Genomic DNA, 13,857 nt, shown 5'->3' with positions numbered 1-13,857 from the left:
CTGTAAGCTTACTTGTTCCCTTTCTAAATACCTAAATTTGAACGCCCAAAGATTTACATTTGAATGAAAAATCAGGCACATTTGAAGGCCATTTCAGGTAAATATGATCGACCCAAGACTTAAATATGAACTCTAAAACCTATATTTGAAGGGTCTAGGAAAGTTCGGTGTTAGGAATACTCGCTGCCGAAATATTAGGTGCAGTTAAAGCGGAAAACTCGGTGCTAAATAAAAATTATCTCAACTTACTTGTTAGTTTTTATCAAATAAAAAAAAATCCAATAGACATAAAAATAAGTCAATAACTATAAAAAATAATCCAATAGACATAAAAATAAGTCAATAACTATAAAAAATAATCCAATAGACATAAAAATAAGTCAATAACTATAAAAAATAATCCAATAGACATAAAAATAAGTCAATAACTATAAGAAATATATCAATATAAACTATAAAACGTATTACACTGACTGAATTTTCAGTTATTATCATGGCGTTGTATCTTCGTAGCGAACGTGGCGGAAAGAAGTTAGTTTACGAAAACCTTGTGTACGTAAAAGAACGAGTTCTAAAAAGTGGAAAGGTGAGGTAGATTTTGGTGAATTACTACAATTTTCATCTTACTTAATTTTAATTAAATTAATATGTCACTTGGCAATGCGAGATGAAGAAAATATCCAAGTGTCGAGTTCATACCATGGATGGAATTATTACACGTACCGTAGATGAACATACACACGCGCCATATTTGGCCAAAATTGAAGCTGAATTTGCATACGTTGAGGTGAAAAAAAAAGGTTGTTGAGACCCAGGCTTCTAATCATAAAACGTTGGGCGATGTCGTGTTAGAGATGAGTGAATTGGCCAGAGCACATCTTCCATGCAGGCAAAACCTTACTTTAAGTATAAATTACGAAATTCCCTTCTTGTTATTAATTTATCTTTTAAACTTTTTTCAGGAATAGGAAGTCAAAAGCCCATAAAGAACCTGCATTACCAACTTTGTTGGATCAAATACAGATACAAAACGAGTTCAAAATAACACCAACTGGGACACTTTTCCTTCTTCACGACTCCGGGGCCAGCGATAAAGAACGAATCCTCATATTTGGTGGAGATACAACTTTAAATGCCCTTAAAAACAACTCATTGGTTTGGTGACGGTACTTTTAAAGTGTCTCCTCTTTTGTTTTTCCAACTGTATAGTTTACATTGTAAAGTGAACGATTCAGTTGTGGCATGTATTTTTATTCTTATGGCGAACAAGAAGAAAAACACTTGTAAACGTGTCTTTTGTGAAATCTGAAACTTAATTCCTTCAGCGACTCCGCAAATAATGATGATGGATTTCGAAATGGCTTCAATTAAAGCGTATCAAGAAATTTTCACTGTGACCAGCGTCAAAGGCTGTTTCTTCCACCTGAGTCAAAGTGTATACAGGAAAGCGCAAGCGGTAGGACTTCAAAAGAGTTATACCAATGCCGTACTTATAGCTGAACAGCTAGCGTTAATTCCAGCTTTAGCTATAGTACCGGAAAATCGCATAGAAGAAGCCTTCGACAAGATACATTTACTAATTGACAGTTCTATTCAACCTGTTTTAGACTATTTCGAGGACAATTACTTGGGCCGACCAACAAACCGTGGTAGACTGACACCAATGTTTCCAATACAATTGTGGAATCACAGCGAAACTGCATCAAAAAATTAGACTTTTCCCCGCTCCATCCCTAGTACAAACTGATTTTTGTACTGGTAAAATTGATCCTAGTTTTTATTCATTGCGTTATGAAAATAAAAGTATTTTCTTCCAGACATTTGTTATTTTCGTTTTACAACGTCCCAAGTAATTGTTTTACGCAAATATCATTGTTTTTGGTGTTTTGGAAAACTAGGGAAATTTTAGTCCAAAAAGATAAATTTCAAAGGTCGGATAGAGGAATTCCATTTTCGCGACCTGGCATCAAAATTCCTTCACACGTGCACATAACGGTACCTTGGAGGTTAGCCTTCGCGCATAACCAGGTGGTGCAGTTAAATGTTTTGCAAATCAGAAGAAAGCGGGAAATTTAAAAAAAAAAATTAAGTATATAGATGTCGTTTCTTATCAGGTTTTAAGTATCACCATAAAAAATTCATAACTTTTCCCTTTAGAGCAAAAGGTAAAATCGTAAAAAACGCCAATTAAAAAAATTTATCGACGTGGTTCCACATCAGGTTTTAAGTAGTACTATGACAAGTATCACCATAAAAAAATCAAAACTTTACCACCAGAGCTACACATGATTTACCATTTTTTATTCGTATCGCTGCGGAGATACGGTGCAACTTAGAATATATTATTTTAAAAACCCTGAACAAATGAAGATGCGCGCGTCGTCGGCATCAAGCGGGTTTTTTACTTTAAAACTTTTTCCAAATTTCAGAGCTGTATAACAATTCCGAAAACTTCGGGTGTTTTTTTTTAACTATGCGGTCTCACTAACCTATAACTTTAAGTCTTAAAGTTTGTCCTTTTATTTATTTATTTTTTTATTTGTATATCATGTTCCTAAAAGCTCGAGAACGGTTAGCTCTAGAGCTTTGATTTCCAAATACCTGACATGGTTATTAATCTAATTCAATTTTACTCATAATTCAATTTTATTTTACTCGACTTTGGACTTTCGCCTCTGTGTTTCCCTTACCTATTTTTCCGGCTGGTCTCGACTTTAATTTTTTTTTCCGGCTTCCAAGCACGGGAGGGGGGGGGGGGGGTGTTTGAGATGGAGAGGGAGGGGGCGGAGATGGTGATTGTGGCTCCCCCTATATCCCGCGCCGACCCTTTGCTTCCCTTATTTCATATCTTGAGTTTCTTGCGCCCGTTACGACCTTTAAACTTTTGAACGGGTTAGTGTGAAATTCGTAGAAGGGGAGTTAGTGTGAAGGAAAGGGACTTCGTAGAAGGGGAGGTTTAGTTGGGATTTTCAAGTAGTTCGGGACTTTTTGCTACAGCGTTTACCTTTCTTACGTACAAATCCGATCTAATTCATTAAAACTAAGACCCCGGGCGAAGCCGGGTATTAAAGCTAGTATATTATACAACGTCTGTAAAAAATACAATCTTGTCTTTAAAAGCATAAGCGAGTGTAAAACTAAATCAGCCTTAAAAAGAACATTGATATAGTTGGTATAAGTAACGTGTTCTGTAGTCTTTATTTTTTTGTTTTTCTTTTTTAAGACTTCTGCAACATATCCGTTTTTATTTTACCAATTTAAATTTTCAGATGTTTTCACTTTTACGTTATTTTTCTGTTAATATCTTAAAATTATTATATTTAGGTTGTTTTCTAATATGGCCCATAAGTAGCATGATGACTGGGCCCTTAAAAACAAAATATGTACAACGATGGAAACTGCGACACTAAATAAATGAATTGAATGGCATTGATACCCTCGGTACGACTCTGGGGACTATTTAAAATTGTAACTGCTAGTTAGTAATATATCTAAACTAAGTGTTTCTAAATACCCTTTTCATTGAAAATATATGGCATTGTCAATCTTCGTTTTTTTTTTGCCGTCGTGTTGTCATCAATATGGGAAGCTAAATTAAACTTACCCTTTATTTTTATTTCTAGAAATATATTACCATTTTTCTGTGATTCAAAATTAAGAGAACCACTACCACCTATGCTCGGTGAAGTATACATAACTTGAAAACGCCTGGCACTTGGCGTATCAATAAAAACCTCACTTGTTCTGGCTGGTGGTGTGATAATACTGCTGGCCCTTGTGTGAGGTACGTGTTTTGGTTTCTATTGTTTCAAAATGTAATGTATATTAAACATTTAAAGTTATATATTTTAAGTAAATGGAGTACAGATTAATGTTTCTTCATTGCAGTAGTATCAATGATATTATGATATATTGGGCCTTTTTCTTCACTATGCTTTGGTACTCAGACTATTTTGTTATAATTTGTGGGCCAGTTCAGATCTTTTGGTTCCATACCAACGGCTGACACTTCCTTTGTAATCTCTTCCCACTCTTTGGCTACGTTTTCGTTACTTTCGTAGGCTTTCCATTTTCCCATAACTCTGTTGATCAAACCCATTCTAGTTTCACGCCCAACAACAATTGCTTCCGTTTCCCTTTCGTTAAACTTCTTTGCCCTTTGCTCTCCTTCCCCCATTTTGCGTTTATGAGTGAGAAATTTAAATAATAAATAAAAACAAATTAATTTGTTAATCTTGTATTACTATTTAAATTAAGATAAAGTATAATATAATATGATACGATACGATTCGATATTATATTATAAGTGATAACTAGTCGAGAGTACGAAGTCGAAATTGGAAAATAGCCGCTGAAGTGACCGCCTTCCCAATGGTGCCGGATTTTTTAAAATATAGGCGAAAAATACAAGAGAGTGAATTTACAAATTAGTGAAAAATGATCTCTGCATTAAACACCAGATTAAAAAAATTCTGATTTTCATAAAGTTACACTACTCTCCCAATGGAATTACAAAAAAAAGTTATTTTAGCTTGCCCAACTTGTCACTTTTTCAGGTCATATTTTTTCAGTGAAAAAGACGTCTATTTTTTCGCGCCAACCCTATTTGTGCGTGTTCGGTGACGCTCTACAATTTTCTCATTGACAATTTTCTTATAGCACCTAGCGGTTAAAATTTAAATTTTCAAAAAACGTGAAAATATTTTTTGATTTAGATGCAATTTTGGCGGAAAGTGTCCCCCGGCACGTATAATGTACAGTACAAATTTCCACTTTCTAGAAAACATGGTTTTTGAAAAAAATCACGTTTTCGAGCAAAAAAACTCTGTATATTTATACAGAAGTCGGAATCCATTTAAAGAATTAAAGTGATAACAAGAACTCCAACAGATTACATGACCTACGAAAAATTTTGAGCAACTTACAAACAATTATAAATATGTGGATGACTTCTACAATATCGATATAATGTGGAAGTTAAAAATTAATATTTTCTTAAATCATTTTTTATCATTTATATTTAATTTTAAAAAGAACTGGGATTTAAAATCGATGTTAAATATATATTCGCTTTTAACAAATCCAAGAATATATACGTTAAATATAATTGACGTACGACAATTTTATTAAAATATTGTGCTCTAGAGGTTACTGGGCAAGAATTTCCAGACAATATGACAATGCCAAATAAGCAATTATAGTACTTGGACTTGTTTTAATTATAAGCACAAATATTAAAAATATATAAAGAAATAGTATTGTAGGAAGTAATTTTTTTAATACTAATACATTTAGTTTTGCTTTATTAAAGCCTCAAAATTGATTTCATTTTTACCGCGGTGGAGTACACGTTATAATAAATTTCCACGAACGGGTGTGGGGGAATGATGTGAAACTTTACATCAAAGTTTTCTAAACGTCGATTATTTACTTTTCACATAACAAGGGATATTACGAAAGCCCTTTATAAAAACGCTACGGCTGCTTACGGTTTAACTTGATTGCGCATTTGAAAGAGAACGACACAATAGGTGGTTATTGCGGCTACGACACTTACCATAAAACTCCGAGATATTACAAAAAATCTACAAGCGGTTAAGTACAACTGGGAATTTCCTATTTGTCTCTCTAGAAGTAACGTATCTAGTTTTCTAGAATTGGTTTGATGTAGTGACGCGTTGGATATATTGAAGATGGAACTTTGCAGGTGATGATTTGAATCGTGTATTAACGAGGCGCAAATAGAAATCAAGAGAAAGATATAAGTTATGTAGGAAATATTCAAAACGTATCTGGTAATGTCGAAGTTGGATAATGTCTTTTCTTCGGTCAATCCCGCCAGAGTTACGAGAAAGAAGAGAACGATTTCCATGTACCACACCATCAAACACGGTGAGAAAATGTCTTCTAATAATGATATCGAATCGACAATGAACTTCAATCTTGATATCCAGTTAGAAACTGTAGTGTCCGACATGTTTGCCGCGTTTATATCCGACGCTAGGCGTCGTATCGTGTGGTTGATGGCGACGCAGTAAAAAGAGAAGTACAACACAAATGTTAAGTTGGATCCCCAGATGAACGTGTAGAATAAAGCATTTTCAATGTAACAAACTGCCGTCAAACCAGTAACGCTTAGCGTTGTGTTGCTCAACCCGTACAAATCAGCGTTGAGATAGGCTTCAAGGTCGAATAAACAAATGAAAGACGTTTCGCAAGACCAAACTATACAGTTGAGCAAGAGTGTGAATGCAACTATGACCAGTGGCAGCCTCGGGCTCAAAGATGACTTCGAGACGTTGCAGCTTTTTTTAAATGTCTGGCATAGAAGTTGAAACTACAAGAAAATAAATGTATCATTAGTGTATAATAATCTCATACGAGAGACGTATCTTTGTGACTTCACAAATCATATACGCTTAAACATAAGCCATCACAGGCTTCCGTTTATTGTTTTAACTATTGTTAAAATTTGAATGTTTAGAAATTCCATGAATTTATTCATATACACCTATGATTACAGTGTCGCATTATCCATAAGGCTGACTAGGCTGAAGCCTAGCTGCCCACCAAGAGCAGGCGACCATGTATCACAACGAGCAGGTGGATGTCGAGGGGCCACCCTCCTACGCAATTTAACTTGGCCACCCGAATTAAAGGCACTAAATGTCGCTTGATGCCTTCCATGGGTATTAGCCTAGCTGATTATTATTTTTATTTATTTACCACTATGGACAGGTGGTTGTAGAGAGTATAAAGGATAAATTCGTGGAATTACATTCATTTATATAAATTTTAATATAAGTATAAAATTGCGTTCCTTTAACACTAGTGTTATTTCGCTAGTGTCATTCTAGCGTTATTCGCTTGAATCATGTACTTTCTTCGGCTCCCGATGATATTTAAATCTATTTCAGCCAGAAATATGTGTGGTGTGAATTACGTCATATATCGATTTTCTAAAACTATTACGGAATAAATATATTTAAAAAGTAAGTAAATATACTTTCGCAGTTTAATATCTACATTTTAAATCGTTAGGCGAATTAACACAGCCGTGATGCGGTGTATGCATCCGCAGTTTGGCGTGCAATTGAATCTACCTCGATCAACCAATGGTACATGTTTCATTTTTATGACGTTGGCTTCAGAATAACTACTATTATCGGGACTCGTATCGGCGTCTTTTACTTCGACCCGAATTCCTTGAAGCATCAAAAGGTAGTACCACCACGCGACAGAAACGGGAATCAAATTTTTAGCGCGAAACATCGTCTTCAATAACGAGCCGTTTTGAAATCGCGTTGTGAGGCCTAAGCCGAGAGGTTAGGCATTGTTCCTTACCATTCATAGATATCACAAGTATAATAACCAGGTTGGCAGAGCAAGAAATAAGGCTACTAAGTACGACTCGCTATTTGAACACCGATCGAACGTCGCTGAAAGAACCAATTTTGTGAATAGAGTCAATTTGTTGGACGAAAAAGTGGGTGAAGATAGTACAAAAACTACTTCAACTCGTACCGTTCAATAAATAAATTTAAATGAGCCCATCAGGCAACACTACTGTTGGTGTTGATAGAAAATCGTTCAGTAATGATCGAATTCAGAATTTCTTTCTACTGGTATGAAAAACAGTAGGGATGCCACGGATAACCGGAACCGGAACAGAGAAGAACCGAGTCAATTCTAGGAACCGGAACCAAAACCAGAACCGATAATATAAAAATTTGATAACCGTATCCGGAACCGGAACCGGAACCGATATTTATAAAAAAAATTATAACCGAAACCGGAACCGGAACCGAGTTTTTCATTGTTTTAAACGGTTCTACAACTTTATTTACCAACATTTAGCGCATGTTGAAATTTAGTAATTAAACTTCCTAATTTACTATTAGTTTTTCATATAAGCTCATATTTATCCTACCTCAGATAACTCTATGTGGCTTTCAACGTAGCCGTCAACTGACACACCCTTACGTATTCTCAATTGAAAATGGGCTCGTCCTCCAAATGTTTGCTTCCAAAACTGGCATAATCCGGAAATCCGCGATATTTTTAGTTTTATTTTCCTCAGTCGGAAAACTCGACACAATTTCACAAATGTAGCAAAGGCCACAAAAAATATCTGTCGTCTACTGCTACTAGTGTGCCTTCCGAGCAATTATTTAGTGGGGCAATGGGCAAGCATAATTTTTGATCCCCTTCGCAACCGACTTAGAGGAGAAACAGCAGAAAAGCCAGTGGCGTAAATAACGCCCCGGCAGACTCCGCAATGCGGGGGGGGGGCTTCCACCGAGGGGCCCCCAAATTGCCTATGGGATTGTGTACAGTCCAACCGCGCGAGGCCTTGTCTAGTTTTTTCTCTTGTCAGTTCAAGTTAATGTTTTACTTGCTTCATATATTTCTTTATGTTTCAACAGGCGCACCCAAAACTTTATAAATACAACCACAATAACCGTCGCATAAATATCCAAACAACGTACATAATGAAAGTAACATAATGAAGTTTGAAAAGTATCGAGACACGTGTTTTATAGCAGATCGTTAAATCTTGTAAATTAATAACTAAGTTGTGTTTCTGAATTTAAAGTTTTGAAGGTAAGGCTAATTCGTTTGCATAATATAATCGCTGGCCTGGGTAGTTTTTCTCTAGAAAATCAAAAATTTCAACTTATGCATTTGCTTACATTTCACAAATGAAATGCTTATTGAACGAAATAATATGGACTCCATTTAGAACGATATACTCAACTAAAATCAAAACGAGTCATAGAAATCCCGTCTTTATATTTTTCAATGAAATGTGGCAGGGACGTAGGAACCAAGGGGGCAATGCCCCTCCCTAGAATTTTGGTCAGTTGAAATCTTCAAAAGCTCAAATTCTCAATTTAAAAGCATATAAAGCTTATAGAAGCTCAACTGTGTCTTTTCCCGCCAATTTACATAGTAGTCAAACAGTAACACATGCATTTGGTGAAGCTACACTCCTTTAAAAGTTCAAAACCATTCTCATTTTATTATTGTGGATTTGTGTATCTTAAATTCCTAAACGACTCTAAAGACTAAAATACACTTCGTATGATAACTGTTGTTACTGTTAATGCCTTAATGACTCTACATCGGGGGCTAAGCTCCTAGACCCCCGTTTCGTTTTCCTTGCCCCCTCCAACTTCTAAAACGTTCCTACGCCCCTGAAATGAGGAGCGGAAGGGAAGGCAATGTCTCCCCAAAACTTGATAGTACATCATTCCCCCCCCCCTCCATCTTGAAACGATGAAACCGTGGGAATTTTCAAACAGAATATTTCATTTTTACCCTACTTTATTGAATAAACAAATAACGCGCTTACATGAGTTCCCTACGAGATAATAGTAGCAATAATTGTTTTAATTATTTTACATTAAGTCATCTAGATCTTGATTCTAAATAAATAAATCTATTATTAACGATCTTAATCAACAACACTGGTCGGACTTGGGAGTCTGAACTCCAGACTTCCAAGTTCTACCAGATCCTTTGTTTTTAATGATCCAGACGCTTATTGCCGTGATTTATCTTAATCGTTTCACTTAGGGCTTAAAGCCATTTTTAAGCGTTTTATATATTTAACATGCAAGTACGTGTTAAATCTAATTGTAGAAGGCGATATATGTTAGCCCAAACTCTAGATGGCGATAATCGCGACTCGGCCTTAATGATTATAAGGGACCCCAAAAACAGTTTCGTGGGAGGACCCCGAACCCATAGCTACGTCACTGAGAAAGGTACTTTTTTAAAATATAATTTACGAAAAACAAATTTTATATTCTAAATAAATAAATGTGGTGGATTTTATTTATCTGTAACTTCATTTGTATTGCTTGTGTATTTAACTTTAATTAATACTAAACACACTGGAACCGTATAGGAACCGTTTAGGAACCGGAACCGATCGGTTCTAAATTTTGAGAACCGGAACCGAAACCGGAACCGATAAATTTAAATTTTGAGAACCGGAACCGATAAAGCATAAATTTAGGAACCGTAACCGGATCCGGAACCGAGATAGTCCAAAAAAGTGGAACCGTTGCATCCCTAAAAAACAGTATCTGGGAAAATGTGGCTGAAAATTGTAATTCCACTTTGAAATCTCCATCGTTAGTGAACATATGGAGAAGGCTGTTATCAACATATCGGTTAGGATCCAAAGGGATGACAAAGTTGTAAATTAATATGAAATTGTTTTCTTAGATCTATAAGCAATAGAAGAATGTCGGAACAAATGGAAAAATCAGATGGGAGTTCTATCATTTAATTGATGGTATATCAACAGTGGGTACTTTGCAGACAAATGCATCAACGTCTAGTACTTTATAGTTTCGAAATATGTGATATACTCAAAGAAATGGAAGAATTACAACATATTAGCTAGAAGTTGTTAAAATTTTGGATGTCAAAATGCAACCAAAAACATTTGCAATCATAATAAGCACATTTTTAAATACATTATGACAAATCATTAACATGCCGGTTTGGAGTTTATCTGGAATATTTGTTTCGTCCGTAAAACAATGGATCTCCGTTTCCTTCTTTAACGAAATGCGACTTGAGCACCTTTCTATTGGTTGATGCACCGTCCTCAACAATGCATAGCTTCCAGTATTTCAATAGCCTCTAGAATGATATTATTTAGTTATTCTGGTTTTTGTTGTTTGCACGGGAAAAATGCCAATGAGAATTGCAAATTGGAACTTATTCCCTAAACCATTAACTGTAAAACGTTGGCAAGGTTAACCTTGGGATTGTTTTTTTTGAAGCGCTTTCCGTTTGTTCAGTGTTTTTCAAAAATCAACAAAGCCTTCGAGTTCGTTTATAAAATAGGCCAGATTTAACACGATTTCTCGATCAAAAACTCTTATAGATGCTGTCATATCTCTAAAAACACAATAGGACATAAACAAACAGTCATTTACTTAAAAAAATTTGCCACGTTAGTTCCGTGAGATAAGTCCAGCCACGCGCCCATCCAACGCATGTAGGAAGACTTGAAGTTGAATTAAGAAGGTTCGAGTTCCAAATCCAAGTTTCTAACACAGACGTTCGCAGTTACTTTTGGTACCTCAGATACCTGTCCCTCATTATTACATAAAAATTTTAGTATACTTGAAGTGCTTTCTGAAGAAATTAGATACAATTCGGACGTTGATAAAGCCGCTGCTCGGCTCTGGGCGCTACAATTCGAAAAACCCCACAATTCAACGGCGCTACTTGGCAATTATGAGTCCTGATAGTAGTAGGTGGTCTGAGCGTAGACAGATAGATTTATCTTTAGATATATTAATACTGTATAAATTACAACTTATGGAGAATAACTTTGTTAAGACGATTCGCACTTATAAAGTTATCATAGTCGAATTTTTCCTGGAACGAGAGGGGGTGGGAACTACTTCAATGGCCTTTGATTCACGTCGGAAGACGTAAGTTTTAGGGAACTTAATGATAGACTGGGCTGATTTTATTACTTTTAAGGGGGAAGGGGCCTACTCTTAGAGCATCAAAGGGAGCGTGATAAAAAAATCGTTTCTAGATAGTCATTCTCCCAACAGTATAAATAAATTTATGATTATATTTATAAAATATTTAAGTTAAGGCAATGCGTCAGCTGTGCAGGCTTAGCTTACTTTTAAATTTCTCAGTATTTAAATGTCTAGGGGCAGAGCGGACGACACGCATCGAATTATGTCCAAGATTCTCATCCAGTTGTAGTCTTTTCCGTAAATTGTGTAAATAATACTGTTCAAGATGTAAAAATTAACATAAAGAAAGGCAAACGCGGCTCTGAACTTGTAAATTTTCCTTTTTCTCGAACTAGTAGTTTTAAAATTTGCGTTGCTTATACCGATCACGTCCATTAAACAGAAAACGGGTTTAAAAAAATTCATCTTTGCCACTGATGTTTCAAACGGATCACTTTTTTTCATAGTTATCAATATGACGAAAAATGTGGTCTCTTAAGGATCCATCTAAATAAAAGGATTATTTTAATCATACCGCTCAATAATGAGTAAAAATAAATACAAAGTTTTATAGTACACTGTATAAAACATTTATAAAAGATAAAAGTTAGTTTCATCGGCTTGAGACTACTTCATCAAACAGAAAACTATATACGTATACACTTCGAATGTTTAAAGGGGCTCCAAAGTTCGGTGGCAAAAAGAAAAGAAAATGGAGCATGCTTTTCATACCCCCCCCCCCAACCTCTCACTCGGCCTTGGCAGAGGCGGGCAAAGTCAACCGTAAATTTCGCACTTTACTGACTTTACACACATTTTGCCACCAAACTTTGGAGCCCCTTTATTGATGTGTCTCACAAGAACGGGTGTGGTTTTCAGTCACGATGTTTGCTCGCGACGGCGGTCAGACACAGTACCCCCGCCAGGAATTTTTAACACACAGGCCCGATCTGATTTAAAGACCCCCCCCATCTATATATTTTAATTTAGAAATGTCCGATTTTAAAGAATTTTCTTGACTATAGTTAAAATTTTAAAATTATGACCCTAATATTTTAATTTAAACGTTTTCTTAGGAAAGAAAAATTTTCTGCCCTCGCAATTTAATCAAAGAATGATACTCTTCGATTAGAGCTTTTAACAAATTCGTCAACCACTAATTTAGGGTTTTCTTTTAAACAATTCGACAAATCCCGATTAATGGACAACGTAGCCAGATTTTAAATTCTAAATTCTCCCATAGTTGTTCGAAGACGTGTTTCTATTCTTTTCTGGGAACTGAAACTTCTTTCTGAGATGGTGTTTGCGACAGGAATGCATTGAACAACAAGGTCAGGGAAGCCATCTTCCATGGGCATTAAATAGTGGAAGCAGTCGCTTACGCTGTTAAATTTTTTTGGGATAATTAGATTTCTCGCAATTTTAATTTGACTTTTTAAGGAATCAAGGTCGAAATGAAACCTATCGTATGTATTACAATGTGTTAGGATATCGATTTCGTTTAGGAAGTTCTCAGAGTTAGGGTCAGACGCCATGATACCATTATATAGACCAGAGTTTTCTAATAGCTGGATTTTCATTGCAGAAATAAATTTGTCTATTTATTCGAAATAGGGGGACCTCATCTGGTCTATTAGGGTTTTTGCTTCAGTTTCCCTGGTCCCCGTTGTAATTTTTACCACACTATGTTTTAATCTCCTGTTAGGGATAATTTTACGTTTACGTAAAGCTAATGGTTCGTTGTTACGGTCAGGTATTGCAATAAAAGCCGATTCTGCGATTTTAGTAGCTTCTTCCCAAATATAATCAAAGCGTAGCTTGGCAAATGGCAACGGCTTCCGTAAAAATAACTTTGGAACTTTGTAAATATTCCGACAGGGAATTTGTTACGCCTAATACTTCGTCTAATGCAACGACTAATATTAAGTTGTTAAATTTATGTAATTGGGATATATACCCACGACACTCAGCAGCCTCGTCGGGTTTTCCGTTTTCAATCAGATTCTCTAAAGTTAAAACTACGGAATCGAGTCTATTTCTAAAATAGTGAATCCCCCTTTTTTTTGCTCCACCATCGAGTGTCGCCAGGGGCGGCTCCAGGGGGGGGGGGGAGGCATGGGGGCCATGGGCCCCCCCAAAATAGTTGATATTTACGATGAGTATCATTTTAATATACGTGTAAGAAATCAATACAGCTTATTGTTTACATGCCATCAAGGTCTTTTACATGCAAGAGATACTGCAGCTACAGAAGAGCCACGTAACGTATACCTGCGGAGATAAATTTACCAGAGCTTTAACAGTGGAACTTCGGCCGTCAACTATATGCTAAAGCTCTTGCTGCCGTTTCCATTCC

General features: G+C 36.0%; 1 protein-coding gene across 1 annotated transcript; it reads left to right on the top strand.

Annotated features, from left to right (window-relative positions):
- The first annotated feature begins 854 nt into the window (after positions 1-854).
- On the top strand, positions 855-1,714 carry LOC149963094 (uncharacterized). The gene is made up of 4 exons (XM_090164524.1): positions 855-889; positions 963-1,160; positions 1,210-1,283; positions 1,326-1,714. Exons 1-4 carry the CDS (start codon positions 855-857, stop codon positions 1,712-1,714), a joined length of 696 nt encoding a protein of 231 aa, XP_090020650.1.
- The last annotated feature ends 12,143 nt before the right edge of the window (positions 1,715-13,857 follow it).

This window comes from Leiobunum rupestre, chromosome 1 (assembly GCF_980474605.1).
Source record: "Leiobunum rupestre chromosome 1, qqLeiRupe1.1.hap1, whole genome shotgun sequence".
In the NCBI taxonomy this organism is placed as follows: domain Eukaryota; kingdom Metazoa; phylum Arthropoda; class Arachnida; order Opiliones; family Sclerosomatidae; genus Leiobunum; species Leiobunum rupestre.
This window is presented reverse-complemented; position numbering and strand designations above follow the sequence as displayed.